The 23,568-nt window shown below is 38.0% G+C and overlaps 1 protein-coding gene across 2 annotated transcripts in view; it reads left to right on the top strand.

Moving 5' to 3' along the window:
* Nucleotides 1-1,099: 1,099 nt before the first annotated feature.
* The window catches only part of SKOR2 (SKI family transcriptional corepressor 2), a 56,744-nt gene continuing 34,275 nt past the window's right edge, over nt 1,100-23,568 (top strand). Inside the window, exons 1-4 of one of the 2 annotated variants that reach the window (XM_077280729.1) lie at nt 1,100-1,399; nt 13,125-14,926; nt 15,270-15,327; nt 22,914-22,988. In XM_077280729.1, coding sequence (XP_077136844.1) covers nt 13,169-14,926; nt 15,270-15,327; nt 22,914-22,988 — 1,891 coding nt within the window. In that variant the 5' untranslated portion in view covers nt 1,100-1,399; nt 13,125-13,168. Of the gene's footprint in view, nt 1,400-10,043; nt 10,168-13,124; nt 14,927-15,269; nt 15,328-22,913; nt 22,989-23,568 lie in introns of those variants that run through there. The other variant, XM_077280728.1, reaches the window with a different exon arrangement.

Below are 23,568 nucleotides of genomic sequence, written 5' to 3'. Positions count from 1 at the left end.
TTTCCAACTACTGTGAAACACTGGTTGGGTCAAAGTGGTCACTATACCCCCTAAAAGATTCCTTGGGGGTGTAGTTTCCAAAATAGGGTCACTTTTTGGGGTTTCCACTGTGGGGGTACCTCAGGCAGCCTTCAAATGTGACATGGCCCCCTAGATTTCTTCCAGTGAATCCGCCACCCAAAAACCACATAGCGCTCCTTCCGTGTTGAGCTGTGCTGTGTGCCCATACTTTAGTTTACGAGTACATGTGGGGTGTTTCTATAAACTGCAGAATTAGGGTAACCAAGTTTGGGTTTGCCGTTAACCCTTGCTAGGTTGCAGGTAAAATTGGATTACAATGTAATATCTGGAAAAAAAATGAAATTTTGAAATTTCGCCTTCATTCTGCTAAAATTCCTGTGGAACACCTAAAGGGTTAACAGTTTTTAAAAATGAGTTTTGAACAGCTTGAGGGGTGTAGTTTGCAAAATGGGGTAATTTATGGGTGGTTTCTGTTATGTAAGCCCCTTAAAGTGACTTCAGAAGTGACTTGGTCCTTTGAAAAGTGGGTTTTGCTGTAAATGTGAAAAATTGCGCATAAAACTATAAGCCCTATTACGTCGTAAAACAATAAGGTTTCATTTTCAAAATGATGCCAATATGAAGTAAACATGTGGGGAGTGTAAATTAATAACTATTATGGGGGGTATCAGTATTTTTGTAAAAAGCAGAGAATTTCAAAGTTAAAAAATTGCCGATTTTTCCAAAATTTCCGAATATTTAGCATTTTTTTATATAGAAAGGTAAAATATATTGACTCCCATTTAGCACTGACGTGAAGTACAATATGTCACGAGAAAACAATCTCAGAATGGCTTGGATAGGTGAAAGCGTTCCAAAGTTATTAGCCCATGAAGTGGCACAGGTCAGATTGGCTTAGGCACTTGGGTACAAATAGGCCTAGGGCTGAAGGGGTTAATAAGCTACGTATATGTAAGGGCTATCATATCAAAAAATAAACTACAGACATGCATCTACCTAAAAATACCAAAGAAAATTAGTCACTCCGGGTGGTACCGATATCTGGCCCGGCTCATGGACTACGAGCAGAGTGGCCGGACTTGTCTCCGTTCTCCCAGTCCAGCAGTGGGAGGGAGCTGTGCCCCCCAGTGACAGGCTGGTGGCGGCCCCCATTGCTGGTGATAGGGTAGCGTGCAGCGCTGCTCGGACTGACTGATAGAAGCGTTCACCCTCCGACTCCGGCGCTGACAGATCCCTTTGGAGGAAAGTCACTGCAGCTCCAGATCCCTGGAAGGAGACAAAAGCTGAAACAAATGGGAGTGTGAGCGACACTGCGGGACCAGGATCTAATGTACATTGCACGGGGGACTGCAGCCGCGACCACCGGATCAGAGCACAGGTACTGACTGCGATGGGATGCTGAGCAACCTCCCCTGTGATCCCAGCACAGGCGCTGACCTGGTGATGACCACAGCAAACACCTCCACCCCAACTGTGGTCACAGTCCAGGTAGTGTCCACCAGTGACCTGCTGCTGACCACCACTAACACCTCCACCCCAACTGTGGTCACAGTCCAGGTAGTGTGTCCACCACTGACTTGCTGCTGACCACAACTAACACCTCCACCCCAAGAGTGGTCACAGTTCAGGTAGTGTCCACCACTGACTTGCTGCTGACCACCACTAACACCTCCACCCCAAGAGTGGTCACAGTTCAGGTAGTGTCCACCACTGACCTGCTGCTGACCACCACTAACACCTTCACCCCAAGAGTGGTCACAGTTCAGGTAGTGTCCACCACTGACCTGCTGCTGATCACAGCAAACACCTCCACCCCAAGAGTGGTCACAGTTCAGGTAGTGTCCACCACTGACCTGCTGCTGATCACAGCAAACACCTCCACCCCAAGAGTGGTCACAGTTCAGGTAGTGTCCACCACTGACCTGCTGCTGACCACAGCAAACACCTCCACCCCAAGAGTGGTCACAGTCCAGGTAGTGTCCACCACTGACCTGCTGCTGATCACAGCAAACACCTCCACCCCAAGAGTGGTCACGGTTCAGGTAGTGTCCACCACTGACCTGCTGCTGACCACAGCAAACACCTCCACCCCAAGAGTGGTCACAGTTCAGGTAGTGTCCACCACTGACCTGCTGCTGACCACAACTAACACCACCACCCCAAGAGTGGTCACAGTCCAGGTAGTGTCCACCACTGACCTGCTGCTGATCACAGCAAACACCTCCACCCCAACTGTGGTCACAGTCCAGGTAGTGTCCACCACTGACCTGCTGCTGACCACCACTAACACCTCCACCCCAACTGTGGTCACAGTCCAGGTAGTGTCCACCACTGACCTGCTGCTGACCACAACAAACACCTCCAACTGTGGTCACAGTACAGGTAGTGTCCACCACTGACCTAGTGCTGACTGCAGCAAACACTTCCATCCCAAGAGTGGTCACAGTTCAGGTAGTGTCCACCACTGACCAGGTGCTGACCACAGCAAACACCTCCAACTGTGGTCACTGTATAGGTAGTGTCCATCACTGACCTGGTGCTGACTGCACCTTGTGATAACAGATATTGTGTATTGTGACATGGGACTATTTCCATCCTACCTTATGATCAGATCACAGCCATAAGTTCTACACACTAATGAACTGGATCTGACTACATCTGATCCCAAGTCGAGGACATAGATGACCTGGTGCTGAGTGTACCCCTGATCACAGGTGTGATGACCTGGCACTGACAGCTGCCTCTGCTGATACCACAGGTACTGTACATAGATGACCTGTAACTGACAGCTGCCTCTGCTGATACCACAGGTACTGTACATAGATGACCTGGCGCTGACTGCACCCTCTGATCACAGGTATCATGACCTGGCACTGACCGCTGCCTCTGCTGATACCACAGGTACTGTACATAGATGACCTGGCGCTGACTGCACCCTCTGATCACAGGTATCATGACCTGGCACTGACCGCTGCCTCTGCTGATACCACAGGTACTGTACATGGATGACCTGTCACTGACAGCTGCCTCTGCTGATACCACAGGTACTGTACATAGGTGACCTGGCACTGACAGCTGCCTCTGCTGATACCACAGGTACTGTACATAGATGACCTGTAACTGACAGCTGCCTCTGCTGATACCACAGGTACTGTACATAGATGACCTGGCGCTGACTGCACCCTCTGATCACAGGTATCATGACCTGGCACTGACCGCTGCCTCTGCTGATACCACAGGTACTGTACATGGATGACCTGTCACTGACAGCTGCCTCTGCTGATACCACAGGTACTGTACATAGGTGACCTGGCACTGACAGCTGCCTCTGCTGATACCACAGGTACTGTACATAGGTGACCTGGCACTGACAGCTGCCTCTGCTGATACCACAGGTACTGTACATAGGTGACCTGGCACTGACAGCTGCCTCTGCTGATACCACAGGTGCTGTACATAGATGACCTGTCACTGACAGCTGCCTCTGCTGATACCACAGATACTGTACATAGGTGACCTGGCACTGACAGCTGCCTCTGCTGATACCACAGGTACTGTACATAGGTGACCTGGCACTGACAGCTGCCTCTGCTGATACCACAGGTGCTGTACATAGATGACCTGTCACTGACAGCTGCCTCTGCTGATACCACAGATACTGTACATAGGTGACCTGGCACTGACAGCTGCCTCTGCTGATACCACAGGTACTGTACATAGGTGACCTGGCACTGACAGCTGCCTCTGCTGATACCACAGGTGCTGTACATAGATGACCTGTCACTGACAGCTGCCTCTGCTGATACCACAGATACTGTACATAGGTGACCTGGCACTGACAGCTGCCTCTGCTGATACCACAGGTACTGTACATAGGTGACCTGGCACTGACAGCTGCCTCTGCTGATACCACAGGTGCTGTACATAGATGACCTGGCACTGACTGCACCCCCTGATCACAGGTATCATGACCTGGCACTGACAGCTGCCTCTGCTGATACCACAGGTACTGTACCGTGTGAGGTGGTGCTGCCAGCTTTCTCCTTTGTAGCTTTATCCCCTCTAATTGCCAAGATTGATTTCTGCTATTTAAACAGTGAGGTTTTAATTGAAGGCTGAATTGTAAACAGCTCGGCCCCTGACCAGGCAGATTGAGGTAATTGTGTGTAATTTGGTTGTCAAAAGATTAATCGCAGAGGCCGGGCCGATTTGATTAAGTCAATTAATCTCTGATTACAGTGTTCAAGTGTCATTTGGCCTAAGAGAGAGCATCTCAGGTGCTGCTTGTAGCTGAGTGATCGGAGCAATCAATTGGAGGGCGACCATCCTGGGCTGGAGGCATTACATGCCCACGGTGTGCAGAGCCGAGACCATCAAATATATATATATATATATATATATATATATATATATATATATATATATATATATATATATATAGTAGTAAAGCGTAATATCCATTTATATTGATTATTGTGACCTCGCAAACTTTGAGAACGAATTATTAGTTGTAAATGTTAATGTTAAATGTTTTTAAATGTTAATTCACTTTGAAGCTGATTTCATAGACTTGAGACTATATATGGCTGATACAATGTTAGATGTAGTAAAAAAAACAAAACCAATGGGATTTCCATGTTGCAACACACAGATATTATATAGAGGTGCCATATACATGTAGTACGACAGTCCATATCCTTCTTCTGTCCATTCAGCACCAAAGTCCATAACATTAATGTAACCATCACTGTCTATCCAGCCCATTCAGGAGCTGATCTGCATTACATTTACTACTTATCCTATTATTATTATTATTACTACTTGATATTTAGATGTTAAATCAAAACAAATCTATTACTTTTACTTTTTACTTGTATTATATATATATATATATATATATATATATATATATATATATAATGCATTTATGTGTGTATATATATATATATGTCTGTGTCTTATAGCAGCTATAGACATATAGATATGTGTGATTTAGCACCTACCCTTTTTTCTATTTCTCCCATTAGTCTATCCATGTGGGCAGGTTGCCTTAGTAGGAATGATGAAATGCAGCTTTCCTGCATCTAATGCCATGGACGCTCTTTCTACTCCTCACTTTGTGTTGATAATAGTTTTTTTTTTAATCAAGATGTGATACAAATACTGTACTAAACTATGACACTTTTTCATAATTGTTAATCGTATGTGCTAAAACTCTACGATACAATACAATACAATAATACTAAAAAATAACGAATATTGTGCTAATTATTAAAAATATTGTACTTTACTAGACCAAAACTATTCTGCTAATTTTAAACAATAGAGTATTCATAATGCAGTGATGCTACCTAGTAATGTACAAAATATAGTAACTAATATACTAATTAACTGATAGTACGGTGTGTTATGTTACTAACAGCAGCTTAAAATTATGTACTAATATTACTGATACTAAAAGTATAGAATCCTATAAGTTGTACCACATGAATGTGCTTAAATCATATTATACACACACATATGTGTATATATATATGTACATATATATATATATCTATAGATATACAGTAGATATATATATATATATATATATATATATATATATATATATATATATATTGATATTCATATATACTGTAACTTTTATATATTAGAATATAATGTATGATTCTCATTAATACATTATGTACTAGATATTGACAAGTTAAATAAAAAAAAATGCCTAGGTAGATAGAAGAGATTTATAACAGATAGATAATAGACAGATAGATGATAGATAGATAATAGATAAATAGATGATAGATAATAGATAAATAAATAGATAATAGATAGATAAAAGATAAATAGATAGATAGACAGATAAATCAATAGATAGATAAATAGATAGATGGATAGATAAATAGATAGATAATCGATAGATGATAGATAGATAATAGATAGAGAGTAGATAGATAGATAGATAGATAGATAGATAGATAGATAGATAATAGATAGATAGTAGATAGATAGATAGATTTCTTGATATTATCAAAAAAGTAAAAGTTATTTTCTTGAGAAAAAGTTTTTTTATTGTGACAAGATAATGATAATGGTGATGATAGTGATATTATATTGTTCCAAGGGAAATAGTTTATATAAACTAGGGCAATGTCCAGATGCATTCTCTGTGCATGAGACCTAGAGCCAGGAGGGCAGGTGTGAGCAGCAGCAGACCTGAGCCCTCCACAGTGTGCATGGTGCCAGTGTCCAGGCCATGGAGGGACGATCGGTGCAGATGTGGGGGGTGTCAGTGCCTCTCACAAGGACCCCAGGAAGCTCTGCTGTGGATCCAGAGCAGTCATTAGCAGGCAGCTTTAAGTGATTGTGAACAGTAAGTAAAGAAATCTCTTGATTGTAATACTCTCTCGCAAAGCAATAATATCCCAGTGGGTGGTCATCAGTAATGATGGATGCAGCGGTATAATGGCAGCCCGGGAACTGCTCTTGGAAGGCGAATTTCACTCTGATTTCCGTCTCTCCAGTTGCAATAGTTACTCAGTGATTCCATCAGAAGCAGCAGAGCAGGTAGGAGTCAGCTCACATCTGCTGATTATTAACCGCCTCCATTCTAGGCTCTCATTATCTTTACATTGTTCTACTCCAAGAATATTCATCCATCTCCTTAATTGTTACTTTGTAGCCACTGCGATTCCTGCACAACACAGAACACATCAGTGTGATCAGCTGCTTATTATTAGGAGCATTCATAGCCCTATGGTCTATCTATCTATCTATCTATCTATCTATCTATCTATCTATCTATTATCTATCTATTATCTATTAATCTATCTATTATCTATCTATCTATCTATCTATCTATCTATCTATCTATCTATCTATTATCTATAATCTATCTATCATCTATCATCTATCTATTATCTATCTATCTATTATCTATCTATCTATCTATCTATCTATCTATCTATCTATCTATTATCTATAATCTATCTATCATCTATCTATTATCTATCTATTATCTATCATCTATCTATTATCTATCTATTATCTATCTATCTATCTATCTATCTATCTATCTATCTATCCATCATCTATCTATCTTCTATCTATTACATATGTGTCCCATACTTTTTATACTATCTATATTTGTATATCTATCTGACTATTTATCTATCTATGTATGGACAGGGTTTACTTGGTGTAGTTAAAACATATCTATTTAGACCCCCAGGAATAACTCTAAAATTTGGGGGATGATTGTCAGAGCCAAAGTGCCTTATGTGAGCTCTCAGACTTTCTTTTGTTAAATCAGACCAGAGGTTATACAGAATGACAGACAAAGCCTGGAGTGCTGTGGCCAAATGAGCCCTAGGTTTCTCCAGATGGGACCATCTCCACTGCAAATACCCGGCATTGTAAAAAAAACAGCATCTCTGCCACAGTCATAACTTAATTACAAGCAAGGAGAAGCAATAACAGCGATCATCAGGGTAATTGGGGGGCAGTGGGTTGCTTAACCTGCTGAGTGCCAAATGGCCTCAGTTTGTAGCATGTAGAGGTTGCTAAAAATGTATCAGTTAAAGAAACTCTGTAATTAGACAGATCAAAAGAGAAATAAAGAAAAAAAAGAATGAATGAAAGAAATAGAATGAAATAGAGAAAAGAAAGAGAACGGAAAAAAGATGAAAGAAAAAGAGAACTAAATAGAGAAAGGTAAGAAAGAAAGAAAAAAAAACTACCCTTATTAATAATGCTATAACTATTGCAATAGATCAGTAAACAATTGTAAAGTTCAAAGTACCATAAATATGACTGAGTTAAAAATGCAGTAATATTATCATATGTTTTATTATTTTAAATAGTTTTATATAGTTAAATAGTCTACAAGAATGATACATTAATTTGTAGTTTTATTAATAATGATGGAAAATAAATTAATATTATTAGTAGTAGTAGCAATACTGATAATTACATGCTATAGATAATAATAACTGATTGACCGTCACTATTTTAACTTTATTTGACCAAAATGTGAAATGTTTAATATTAAATAACAATGATCCCATCACAAATCTCTATGTTCAAAAATGTTTAGTGCAGAGTACACCATGTATACCTCCTCCTCCTCCTCCTCCTCCTCCATCTCCTCCTTCTCCTTCTCACCCCTAATACTAAACATCTCTGTCATGTTTCCAAAAGAGAAAGAGGAAAAAAAAATGGCTTCTAGTCTAATTAAGTAGATTAATTAACTTCTCAACCACTTGCAATAATTACACCTTGCGGTTTTTACCTGTAAAAGTGGAGAAAGATTACAATGCATCACGACTGCTTATTTATGCATATCAATATACTTTCATCCTCATCATTAATAGAATTATTATTAATATTATTATTTTATTGCGCAGTATTCCAATAATTATTTTTTTTTAATATGATAAGAATTATTATAATAACATGATCTCATTTTAAAAAGTCGCAGAACGTTGAACACTGGAATATTGCACTTGTTCACATGTATGGCTGGTGGGTTTCCCAGTGTCCTCACCTTCTTATCTTCTGGTCTGGATTGACACTTTAATTTCCCCCTCCCCTTCCATGTTGACGCCGACAACGAAGACAGAGGAGATCGCAGGATCCCGCATTAGTTGTCATTGCCAGGAATCCGTCAATTAAAGTCTCTGACTTTTTTTTCAGTCATTTTTTGATCACTTTGTCCCCCCATCCCCCTACTTCAGTCAGCCCCACCCTGGACATTAACAAATTAGCTGCTCCTCTATGTTACTTGTCTGCTAGGAATATATACTGATAGATCAATGTCACACACAAAAAAAGTCACAAATGGCAGGTCATTTATTAAAAAAAAAATAAAAAAAATCAGACTTAGCAATTGCGACTTTTCAATATAAATGTTTTATCAGACTTAACCAAAATAAAACACGTAATAGCAGATCATGTAGAAAATAAATAGGATTTTTCCATTACATTATTAGCTGTGTAAAAAAAGGAAGAATTGGAGATCCTTCTCCTCTTAAATGGGTCTTAATGTGTCCTTGTGGACATGTACAGTGTGCGCCATTTGTCATGCACTTGAAAGCCAGAAGATCAGATCCGACGTTTTGGTTGCAAGAAACTGCGACAAATTAATCATATTTAGGGAAAGTATGGGAGTATTTTTTTTTTTTTTTTTACAATGGAAAATGAATAATCATGGACACTATATACTCTATACAGAATTATCTACTAACCATAGAGAGAGCTGCTTTTGTATATACATATATATATATATATATATATATATATATATATATATATATACATTTCTTACATGGTACGTGGTTGAGCAGAAAAATTGATTTTCCCCATGTTTAACTATCTTTTTATTAGCTATTTATTATTTATCTATCTTTCTATCTATGTATCTATATATCATTTTTTATTATATATCTATTTATTATCTGTCTATTTATCATGTATCCATCCACCTATTTATAATTTATCTCACATCTATTGATCTATTATATATCTAAATATTTATGTCTATATATCTATCACTATAAACGACTAATTATTAAAGTACAGGATTGAAATAAAAACAATTAAAATAAAAATAAAGAAAAAGTAATAAGATTTTTATGCTCTGCTAATTTTTTTTACAATAGGTTAAAAAAATATTTTTGTCTATATTAAAAATATTCATAATGAATGCAAAAAAATACAGTAAACAATAAAATATGAAGAAAAAAAACCTATAAATAAATGAAATGATGACACTTAAAATACAGATGCAATGTAATGGAGATCTCTGTGCAGTCAGGGAGCAGTCACGATTCTCCAGCACATAATCTCTCCAGCACCTAATTATCAGATCTGTGTCTTTATACTGATGACATCTAAGGTGGAGGCAGATCAAAGGATGTCATGAATGTGAGGAGGGAAGTCCCAGGCGGAGAGGGGGTTAATGAGGAGGTGATGACGTCACTCGGCGTTCTAGTAAGAAGCCGGGCTCAGAGGATGGAGCTCCTCCATAGAGCTGCTCGGGCTCCGGGAGCAGGACCGGCCGAGGAAGGAGACTCCGGGTCTATGTCCGTCACTGGCTGCAGCCGCCGCACCATGCCCGGGTGTGAGCTGTGAGGATCTGCTCTGCAGCAGGTACAGGATGCGGTCTGGGGGCGTCTGCGTGTGAATGGGGTCTATGGGAAACACTGGGAGAAAGCTCAGAAATATCAGGCTGTGCCCTATTCAAGTTATGTGGTAGTTATGTTATCAACATTGTATCCAGATTCTGTGCTAAATGATAAATAGATAGATAATAGAAAATAGATAGATAATAGATAGATAGATAGATAGATAGATAGATAGATAGATAGATAGTTAGATAATAGATAGATAATAGATAGATAGATAATAGATGATAGATAATAGATAGATAGATAATAGATAGATAATAGATAGATAGATAGATAGATAGATAGATAATAGATGATAGATAATAGATAATAGATAGATAATAAATAGATAGATAGATAATAGATAGATAATAAATAGATAATAGATAAATAATAAATAGATAATAGATAGATGATAGATAGATAATAGATAATAGATAGATAGATAGATAGATAGATAGATAGATGATAGATAGATAGATAGATAATAGATAGATAATAGATAATAGATAGATAATAAATAGATAATAGATAAATAATAAATAGATAATAGATAGATGATAGATAGATAATAGATAATAGATAGATAGATAGATAGATAGATAGATGATAGATAGATAGATAGATAGATAGATAGATAATAGATATAGATAGATAGATGATAGATAGATAGATAGATAATAGATAATAGATAGATAATAGATAGATAGATAATAGACAGACAGATAGATAGATAGATAATACATAGATAATAGATAGATAATAGATAGAAAGCGGTGCTGAATTTTTCAAACCTGATTTCAAATAATTTACTAGATTTTGCTGCATTCTTATGGAAAACTACTCAACAGACTCAGCTCTGCTAGATTGCTCTGTATGGTAACAGAATAAATTGTAAATGTAAAAATCAATGCATTTATTTATTCTAATGTCACTATGCCATCTTTCTATTTAAAACCAAATATAATTAAAGATCTCTCATTTAGTAAATAAGAAATGTTGAAATGTTGACATTGAAATAATGAAGAAATAGTGTATATATATATATATATATATATATATATATATATATATATATATATATCCATATGTATTTCACTATGTGTTATGCACAATCTGAGGAAAGATGTGTTTGTAGCCAGGGGGTGATGATTCCCTTATAAAATGTTGCAACCTGCAAAATCAGCTCCTCTTACATATGACTAACTCAAACTCAATTCCTCACATTAGTATTTAATTTACAGTAATATATTTAGTTTATCATCTTAATATATATTGTGTGTTGGAAAAAAAATATTTGTGCTACATTGTGTTTATTGTTGTTAACTTCAAACTACATTTCTGAATTAGACCACAAGACATAGGACAGGAGGAATCTGCAAAATATCCCCACTCATGACATGTATATATATATATCTATATATATCTATAAACTCCATATATCATAGGTAATATATTTACATATATATATATATATTACCTATATATGTGTGTGTGTGTGTGTGTGTGTGTGTGTGTGTGTGTGTGTGTGTGTGTGTGTATGGGTATATATATATATATATATATATATATATATATATATATATATATATATATATATATATCACCTGCAAGTAGGCAATACCAAATGATCCTCTTTTATAAAAGTAATTCAATTATAATTAATCGTGCTAAAAATTTCAACAGCAAAAAAGGCAAAATATGATTATAAAGATTTAGTAAAATTCACAGTAAAACATATAAACATTCCATACTTTGTGTAGATGATGAATATAAATTAAGCAATGTAATAACTTTCCCTTGGTTCATTTATATAATTTAATTCTAAGTTACAACCGGATATTAATGATGATGATGATGATGAAGATAACAGGAAATTGTTGTTTTAGTTCTTTATTAAATGAATAGTTATAACATATACAAATACAGCTATGTAGAATAGAATAGGAATGAATGTGTACTAAATGATGAAATTTTAATAACATTTTTGGTTACTGTTTAATATATATTTTTATTTATTAACATTTTCTTTTAATTAATTTAAAGGTATTCATTTTTGTATTTTACCTTTATTTAAAGATTTGCTTTATTTAGATTTACCGTAGTTTGATACATTTATTTTCTGATTTATATTGATATTTTTACATTAATTTATGTTATTTTTATTTCCTGAATGTTCTTACAAAAACAAAATATATGGCAAATTTTGGCAAAAGAAAAGTGATTATGTAACATGAATGCATATTGACTGTAGTCTCGGGACACAAACACATGCTCATTTTATTTCTGAGTCTCATCCTGATCTAATGAAAACGGCTCTGGGTTACCCGCCACAGTAAGGAGGTTAATTACATTTTAATTAATAGATACATTACCAGGAACCTTTGCTTTGTACATAGAGTACCCTGTAGCAAAAGTCTGTATCACCTATTGTTTACAAATGCAAATTATGGCTACAATGTAACAATATAATACAGAGTGTTTAAGAAGGAAAGAAATATAGATGGATGAACAGATAGACATAGATATATGATCGATAATAGATATAGATAATAGAGAGGTAATAGATAGATAGATAATAGATAGATAGATAGATTGATAGATAGATAGATAGATAGATAGATGGATAATATAATGATAATAGATAGATAATATAATGATAACAGATAGCTAATAGATAGATGATATAATGATAATAGATAATAGAGAGATAATAGATAGATAATAGATAGATAGATAGATAGATAGATAGATAGATAGATAGATAGATAGATATTTTGGGGTGAATGTATAACTTGGTGTCTAATTAGTGGTCATTGACAGCTGAAAAAAATAAAACTTTAAGAATTATCTATCTGTCTTTAGTTTCTCATATTACCCTTGTAATATTTATCTTTTATTATCTAGAAAAGTCTAAAATTTATTTTTTTCTTATTTTAGGCATTACCAGAAAGAGGAATTTCCTTCATCTGGGGTGTGGAGAAATGGCCACGAGCCCACTAACAGCTGCAAACGACCACCTTTTACCCTCTCCTCCAATCTCCTACCAACAAGACTCCCTTCAGTCAAGAGTCAGTCACTCTAACATGAAACCAAACCAAGTCAGCCAAGTCACTCTGTATGGCATCCCCATTGTATCGCTGGTCATTGATGGGCAGGAGAGGTTGTGCCTTGCCCAGATCTCTAATACACTCCTGAAAAACTATAGCTACAATGAGATCCACAACCGGCGGGTGGCCCTGGGTATCACCTGTGTACAGTGCACCCCAGTTCAGCTGGAAATCTTGAGAAGGGCAGGAGCAATGCCCATATCTTCCAGAAGATGTGGAATGATTACTAAGAGGGAGGCAGAGAGACTGTGCAAGTCCTTCTTAGGAGAAAACAGACCACCAAAGCTTCCCGATAACTTTGCATTTGACGTTACTCATGAGTGCGCATGGGGGTGCAGGGGGAACTTCATCCCAGCGAGGTACAACAGCTCCAGAGCTAAGTGTATAAAATGCACCTACTGCAACATGTACTTCTCCCCAAACAAGTTCATTTTCCACTCACACAGAACCCCAGAAGCGAAATATACCCAGCCCGATGCTGCCAACTTCAATTCATGGAGAAGACATCTAAAACTTTCAGATAAAAGCCCTCCGGATGAAATGGTCTTTGCCTGGGAGGACGTCAAAGCAATGTTCAATGGTGGCAGTCGTAAGAGGGCTTTAAGTCATGCACACTGCCAAAGTCTTGGCGCCGTAAAGGCATCCAATGGGATCTTGCCACACATGATCGGGCAAGACCTCAACCACAAGAGGCCAAGGTTCGAAGAAGAAGAAGAGATAGAGAGCAGCAACATCCCAAACAAGACCCAAAGAAGTTACCCTGTCATTCCAGTACCTAGCAAAGGATTTGGCATGTTGCAAAAATTCCCAGCCAGCACCCTCTTTCCAAGTCCATACACCTTCCCGGCCTTTGGCCTGTGTCAGAAAAAAGATGACACTGATGCAGTCAACGGTCAGAAAACCAGTGCACTGTCAGGACTATTCTGGCCTGGTAGAAAAGATGCATTTTACCCTCCTTTTTGTATGTTTTGGCCACCAAGAACCCCTGGTGGACTTCCAGTTCCTACTTATCTTCAGCCTCAACCCAGTGCCCTTACTTCTATCACAGACAACGCAACCTTGAGACAGGCCTTCCTAGAGCTGGCGGACCAGAGTGATGCCAGTAACCTCAGCAACACCGGTGACAACTTGTTTGAAACTGAATGTTCCAGCTCCCCGGTGTCCAGCGACATCAGACCTTCCTCTGAATCCAGGACCAATGTCTTGGATGTACCTTCTTTCCCAATTAGAAAACAGAGCTACCACTCTGCCTTCCGGCCTGTGGTCAAAGACGCCGAGAGCATTGCCAAATTGCATGGTACCCTTGATGACTTTCAGAACGACAGGCATGTGTCTCCCGGCACTAGCTGCAGTTACCAAAGTGACAGCTCAGACTCGGACGAAGAGCAGGAGGTAGATGTGGAGACCAATAAGCCGACCGGCGAAGAAGAAGAGGAAAGTCTTAGCAGTCAGTTTTTACAGAGCAGAGGACTGGTGGAAAGCAATGAGAAAACATGCAAAGATCGTTCTCCGTTCTCCAGCTCAAGGAGCGACACCCAGACAGAGAAAATTGAAAGCGCAGAACATCCTTCTTCCACCCCAAAAGACTCCAGCCCCCGTCATACATCACTGGAGGAACCTTGCTACAAAGATGTAAATATTCCCTCAGGCTTCACAGCTAATTATTATTATTTAAATGCAGCTTTAGGCTGAATGGGCGATGTCGGCATAATAAGATTGATAACTAGATGCCCTACAGGAATGAAATCTTCAATGTGTTTAGCTCTTTAACACAATGCCACCGAGAGCAAATGCTCTACATGCAAATAAGCCCCATATGGTACCGAGCCCACCCTATGTTCCCGTACACAATGAGGGGACTGTGCCGATAAGGAGTTCACCTCGGCCACCGAGAACCTGACATGTTTTGTTACCCTGCACCTACATGTACACCTCTCCTCCATACCTCCCTATATCTTACCTCTCTTTCTCCTAGACACAGAAAAGCAAAGACGACAATGGGAACTTATCCTCCAAAGAAGACTCCTACTCAGGTAACAGAAGCCACGGCCTCGCGATAGCCTATCCCGCCCCACTGAATAGCCGCATAGCACCAACATTGCAGTAGGGATGTCATTCACTTTGTATCTCTCTATAGCTTCATTAGCATCCATAAAGTTAATGGATAAACGTAAACTGCAATATGGCGACATTTCATATCTGCAAGTGGAATTGTTATGTATCTATTTTCTGAAATCAACCAGCTTTAATACTTCTATCTATCTATCTACAGTATCTATCTATTATCTGTCTATTATCTATCTATCTATCTATCTATCTATCTATCTATCTATCTATCTATCTATCTATCTATCTATCTATCTATCTACAGTATCTATCTATCTATCTATCTATCTATCTATCTATCTATCTATCTATCTATCTACCTATTATCTATTTATCTATCTATTATCTATCATCTACCTATTATTTATCTATTATCTAGCTATCTAATATCAATATTTATTGGAGTATCCATGAAATTAAACTATATCTATCTAATATCCTCTCTTCTACCTACCTGTTACTTTATTTCGCTACCTAATAGATAGATAATAGATAATAGATAGATAATAGATAGATAGATAGATAGCTACTAGATAGAAAAAAGGAAAGAAAAAAGTAAGAAAGAATGGAAGCACCACATCAAAAAAAGTGAATATTATAGGAATTTAATAGTGGCCCATGTGGCAACTTTTTGGTTCATAGCGTGAACCTGTCTCAAGCTTCAGAATGGTTCACACTATGAATAGAAATGTCGCCACATGGGCCACCACTAAAGTCCTATAATTTTCACTTTTTTTTTTCGGAGTGGTGCTTCCATTTTTTGTTTTCACTGTCCTGGTTAGGCGCAGGCAGGGGCGTAACTACAACAGGTGCAGGGGTTGCAATCGTACCCGGACCCTGAAGCCTAGGGGGGCCTAAAATTCCCTTTGGCCTATATAAAAAGACTATTGCTATTAAAGATTTAAAATATTTGGGGGCCCCGCTGGAGCTCTTGCATCGGGGCCAATGAGTTTCAAGTTACGCCACTGGGCGCAGGCCAATTTTTTTTTCTCTCTCTACATATATATATGTATATATAATTTATCTATCATCTATCTATCTAATAAATCTATCACCATAGAGCAGACAGTATTGCAGTAATATTATGTGCAGTAAGTCCTGACCTATGAGATCACCATTGGTCTCTATTAACCCGAGAGGTCGCCCGGCCACCACTGTTATAACGTGTGCTGCAGCTAATCAGGACTGGATGGTTTTCGGGAATAGTGTCACCCTTCCCCCACATCTCCCCGGCCTGTGTTACCTGCAGTTAGGTATATAATTACTCCTCTATTAATACAAAACCCTGTAAACCGCCATGTACAGGTCACACATCCCGGAGCAGCAGAGTTGACATTGTCTTTTGACACATTGCGGTTAGTTAGCGCTAGCATCTGGGATTTCTCCATAAACCTACTACTAGGCTTAGACTTGTAGTACCTGCATTGGGTAGAATTAGACATCGTCCTGTTTTCGTATCTTCTGCAGTCGTGTTCATGAGAGCAGGTTACAATACTAAAAAAAAAATCTTTATAGAAGTGCGATAAAATACAATAGACGAACATCTATATGCGCCGTGCAAAGGAGTGATGGAAATACTGCAATTTACTGGTCCATTGGAATAGTACAGCAAATTAGGTCAACTGATTAGCGCACGCTTAAAAGTAATGATCTACGACTGAATCGATCAATCAAGGATGAGGCATCATCATTACATAGAGGACGTCCCCTAAAATTCATATTTTGTCTTAGAAGTGAATTACTGGTTTGCTTAAGCCATTGCCGTAACATTATAGATTTAAATAGAACTTTTCAAAATATTTTAATTTTGAGGTTAATTTCTCCAATCTACGTCCAAAGTATCGATCTTCTATCTACTGTATCTATCGATCTGTTTATTTAATATCTATTATCTATCTAATTATTATATATCTATCTGTTAGCTATCATCTATCTAGCTACAGTATCTATTATCTATCTAGCTATCTATCTATCTATCTATCTATCTAATTATTATCTATCTATCTATCTGTTATCTATCTATCTATCTATCTATCTATCTAGCTATTATCTATCTAATTATTATCTATCTATCTATCTGTTATCTACCTATTATCTATCTATTACCTATCAATCATCTGTTATCTATCTATTATCTATTATTTATCTATCTATTATCTATCTATCTATCTATCTATCTATTATCTATCTATCTATCTATCTATCTATCTATCTACCTATCTATCTATCTTCTATTATTTATCTATCTATTAATATATTTATGTATTATCTATCTATTATCTATCATCTATTATCTATTTATCTATCCATCTATTTCTCCTTTAAAAAATGTACAATTTCGCAAAATTACAAGAAATAAAATTTTCACCAAACAAGATATGATAAAAAGGGACACTTGTGAACTATACGGCACATAATGGACATAGTCTTGCAATTGTTTTGTGATGGTGATCAGAAAAGATAATACAATAGCTATTTTGGGGTATTTTACTGTTTGTGTTATTCTTTGGGGGATAGAAATCCATATCCATCTGGAAACTATTAGCAAGTGGGGTAACTGTAACTGTAGACAGATCTTATTTTCATTTATTTATTGTGAAAATAACTCACCTTATTAACACAAAATACTAATTGCAGGGCTGGGACTACAATTTTTAACAACAGGTTTCCTTTCTGTGTGAGGGAAACAACACCCTTTTTCTGACTACACTAGTATTCACAGACCACACACAGTTACACTCCCCTCCCTCACCTATGAAATTAAAGAAATTGTACACAAAATTATTGGTTTTCCTGCAGTCATGTGTGATACCACAAATAACACACAGTAATACCTATTTGAGTACTGAAAATGTACTAGGCGTTATACAAATATTTCATAAGATTACAAAATCCGCACAGATTACTCGGCAAAACCCAAGTAAGACTCCTGTTTTTCCTGCCAGCATCAGTACATGGATTCAGCACTAGAATCACCATCAGGACATAAATACATTGCCAGAGCCATCATCAGTACATGAATACTTCACCAGAATCATCATCAGTACATGAATACATCACCTAAACCACTATACAGTATATACACATGTATACATCATAAAAACCATCATCAATATGTAAATAAAGCACCAGAACCAACATCAATACAGGAATACAGCACTAGGGCCAACATCAGCACAGGAATTTAGCACCAGAACAATCATCAGTACATGAATACATTATCAGAATAAACATCAGTACATGCATACATTACCAGAACAATAATCAGTACAGGAATAAAGCATCTGAAAAATCAGCAGTACAGGAATACAGCACCAAAATCACTATCAGTACATAAGCACAACACCAGAACCATCATCAGTACAATAATACATCACCAGGAGAATCATCACTACTAGGGTTGAGCGACTTTTGCTTTTTTAGGATCGAGTTGGGTTTTGTGAAACCCGACCTTCTAGAAAGTCGGATCGCGTGAAATCGGTCGATTCTACTGTGAAGTCAGGTTCCGTACCGGAACACGAAACCCAATGCAAGTCAATGTGGATTCTCTCTCTCTCTCTCTCCCCTCCGTGCAAAGCATATGTTGTGTTTGACTGCGGAAATCACTGCAGCCCAAACGGTAATATGGCTCTATGACGCCGCAGAAACCAGACTGGAACCTATGTCATCACGCTGCCCACACTCCTTAATTGGCTGAAAAAATGGCGGGGAAGGCGTCATACGAAACGCGACTTTGGCGCCAAGATCGCGTACCGCATGGCCGACCCCACACAGGGATCGGGTCGGGTTTCATGAGACGCTGACTTTGCCAAAAGTCGGTGACTTATGAAAATGACCGATCCGTTTCACTCAACCCTAATCACTACATGAATAATGCACAAAAAGCGCATGATTACAGCACCTGAATCACCAGCGGTACATGAATACAGTTACATAAACATTATCAGTACATGAATACATCACCAGCCCCACCATCAAAACATGAATACATACCCAGAACCATTTTCAGTATATCAATATACCATCCGAAGCACTGTCAGTGCATTAACACAGAAAGAAAATAACTGTAAATACATGAATATACCAGAACCACCATCAGTACATGAATATCGTGCCAGAACTACCATCAGTACACAAATACAGCACCTGAACCACCATCAGTGCATAAGTACAGCACCAGAACCACCTTCAATGCATGAATGACCATCAGAACATGAAAATATTATCAGAACCACTATCCGTACATGGCTATATCACCAAGACCACCATCAGTACATGAAAACATTGCCAGAACCACATTCAGTACAAGTCTATATCACCAGGACCACCATCCATACATGAATTACATGAATACAGCATCAGCACCATCATCAATACATGAATGCAGCACCAAGCTTAACTACAACAAACAAATGCAATGTCAAGTCAGCTCTCACCATATGCAATTATATCAATTGAAAAAATGACAGCCCCCCGATGAAGCCCAATGTTGGGGCTGCTTTCCAGGACATACACTGGCACATACTTTATGGGTAAGATCTGTATCCCTTTCTAACCTCTTTTTTTCTGGCTATGAACACATTATGTGCTATATAAGTCGTGTTTGCCTGGAGGATATAACATTTTAAATCTCTGCATTCTCTTTTGCACTTTTTGGATTTACTTGCACATGATTAGATCTGCAGAGCATATTCATATAGGTATGCTGATTAACTCCTTGTGGTGACCACAGTGTTTTTGCCCTTCTCACACGAGCTCTGGATGTACTTTGTCATTCAAGTCCGTATGTATTATTTGTTTACAATAGTGTTAATAAATAGAATTATTTTTTTAAATATAAAGAATTTGCGTTTGGACTTTATACTCCGCGAATTGTTGTAGGATCTATATCAAATGAACCTACAACTTCCAGTATGCCATTTACAATGATAAGTAAATGTTGGGAGTTGTTACCAGCCATTACTTGACTGTGGACTACACAGAAACCACAGTAATGACTAGACAAAGTCTCTGATCGGAGTTGTTCTCGTCCTTTTCTTCTCCATCTTGTCCAGACCCCATGATGACTTTTTACATCCACAATTAGTCTCTGTAAACTTCCATCTTCTCTGGCTTTCTGCACAGCACATCCTGTCCTTAAAAAATAACATTGTCCTTATAATGCCTCCGCAATAAAATTATCTACTTATGCTATGCCCCTGAATAAATAATTACCTATCACTTTGCTCCCTGTATAAGATATGACCCTCACACTGTCTCCCTTGTGGTACCTAACCTTCACACTGTCCTAATGAATTATAACCATCCACTCATATGAACTATTGCCTATACACTAACCTTCCTCCACAATCTCCTGATTATCACACCATTCTACCTGAATATAATACCATGCTGCTCTATGTTGGGGCAGGAGCTGATAAGTGCTCCTCAGCCCCTGCAGCGCTGGCTCACATATACTGTATGTTCAATTGTATTTGCTTTGTAAAGACACTAACAAATTGAATCCAGGAAAAAAAAAGGTAGCTTGACATCCAGCTTTCTACTAGTTCACTGAACTGGTTGTCATTTTAAAAACCATTTTGGGCGAACTGCTGAGAATCAACTGAATCCCATCCCTGAGTTAAAGGGTTATTTTCTCCTTCTGGCTGCAGGAGCACACCGTTCCCTTGCCTTTTGGCTTCCTGCTATCCAAGGGGTGGTATGCTCCTGGACACTTCAGAGCAGTGACTAGGCTGCAACCTGGACCAAACTGTGTTCTCTCAGATACTGTTTATAGAGGCAGCATTGTCTCTGCAACATCGGTGCTGGGGCTCTGAAACTCACCAAGTCCAGCAATTAAGCTGGTTTCACAGCTGCGATTGCAAGCTTTATAGCAAAGAGCTTACAAGCATGTGTCCTTACCCAAGATAAAAACGAAAAAAGTAGATAGCCTGTAGTAAATGAACAGCAATAGTGCATGAAAATAATATAGGGTACTTCGATTAACATAATTTTAATAAGAAAAAGCGTAAAATCCATCCCACCACCACATCATGGTGACTCTACTCGAGATGGTCCTAACCTCTAGTATTAAAACCTTACCATATGTCAAATCACGTAAGTATGAATAAGGGCTGAGCAGGACCAAGACCCTGACTAACGAACACCCTATATAAATGTAATGTTCAGCTCAAAGAAAAGGGAGGCCATGCTCTTATTTGCACAGACTGCAAAAACCTGAAACAAAAACCTAAAGAGATGAACTGGAATATAAGTTGACATTGGCCACTAAACAGTCAAAACCCAAGATAAGAACAAAATTTCATAGGGTACTTAGTTACCATTATTTTGATAAAAGAAAAAAGTAAAAGCCATCCCACCGCGTCAAGGTGATCCTATTCCGAACTGTCCTAACCTCTAATATTAAAGCCTTACCATATGTCAAATGATGTAAATGTAAATAAGGGCCGAGCAGGACCGAGACACCGACTAGTGGACACCCAGTCTTCAAGAGCTATATAAATATGTCCTTGCCTAGGAAACCAGCCACTTTGATACACTGCAAATAAAACGCAAAGCTGCGTTTTTACAAGTGCTTTGTAATTTACCTGTTTCAGAAGTTTAAAAAATTCCTTTAATGAACGTATACACTTGTCATAGTCAGTATACTCTGATTAATTTTTGATTAGAAAATTCTTCTATTTTCCCGCCCTCAGTATAACTTGTAATCTATTAATTAATTCATATTTGCCCTGGGCTTAAGAGTCCAGTGGGCGGTCTTATTATTGATTGACACTTTTTTAAAAGCAAACCTGAATATCAATTTGCTCAGCTCTTCCTGCTGCCTGTAGATCATATCGTATAATTAAAGTGGCAGATTCCCTTTAACATTTTACCCTACAGTCTCCATCCAAAAAAAGCAAAATATCCCCCATAGGAAATCCAGATCAAATTTAAACTATTTCAGCCAATCATCTATCAGAATATACTTTGAGCATTCCATAGTGTAACTGCTAGGGGTGTATACCCAAATCATATTACCCTATAGTTAAACTCAGAATGGGTCACACTTAGAGCTCAACTAAATGTTCCCATTCCCATTCCTATTAAGGTCCAAAATTTTGCACTTATCAGTCTCACAATATATCTGTATAGGGAGCTATATTTTTTGACTTGATGGATGATATAAATCTGGCTGCTAGCAGTCACCACTAGGGAGAGCTCATTATTTATAGCTAGGAAATGTATAACTCTGTCTGCAGTGAGCTCCCTCTAGTGGTGACTGCAGGTAGCTACTATTAGAGTATTATGGCTAACACGTGAAGCAGTTCATTGCCGGCCCACCCTAAAAGTTGTAAATTTGGCCTTTGAAGTTGAGAAATATTTCCTTTAGATATATTCATTTTCCTGTCCTACATTTTTATCTAATTACCCCGGCCGAGGTAGAGTGACTTATTAGTGTCCCCGTGCGTTATATACGCAGATGAATGAATAAAACCGCCACTGAGTGCATATCTCTATAATTCCATTGTAGATAAAAGCAAAGAAATGCATTTTTATGTCACCGAATCGGACACCACGGCGGGTGAATTCTGGAGAGAAATACCAGGTAAGAGATAATGTTTCCCTCCCTAGAATGTTCCAACAGAGGGGAAAAAAAATGATTAAACCCAGAATAGAAATAGAAAAAAACCCGAAGACAGAGTTAATAGCAAGTGGATTATTAATTGCGGAGGACGCGTGAAAGAGGCTTTTAGGACCATATACAATGAGGCGGCGCGCGGAGGAAGGCAAGAATGACAATAATTGAAATGTTCCGTACAAACCTTCTATTAAGAAGGATCACAGCTTATTGCTTTTCCTATCTGTCAGACAGACATTAAAGGTGTTTTATGGCGTCTTTCCCAACATTTATATTATCTACATGATAATGATCTCTACACAAAATGTATAATACATTTACAAAAATTACATTATACAAATTAAATGAAACCACCTTTTTACTGATTGCTAAACGTCTCCGAGGGCTTTACGGACGACGTGATTAGAACTTGTGATACCAACTTGTCTATTGCAGTGTCTTACGGAGAGCTCGGCTTTCTTGGGAGCAGGGAATCTAATTTCCCATTTATGTAATGCAAACTGCCTTGGCTTTGACTATTCACGGTTAATTGACTGTCAAACGAGGT

The sequence above is a fragment of the Ranitomeya variabilis genome, chromosome 1 (assembly GCF_051348905.1).
Source record: "Ranitomeya variabilis isolate aRanVar5 chromosome 1, aRanVar5.hap1, whole genome shotgun sequence".
In the NCBI taxonomy this organism is placed as follows: Eukaryota; Metazoa; Chordata; class Amphibia; order Anura; family Dendrobatidae; genus Ranitomeya; species Ranitomeya variabilis.
This window is presented reverse-complemented; position numbering and strand designations above follow the sequence as displayed.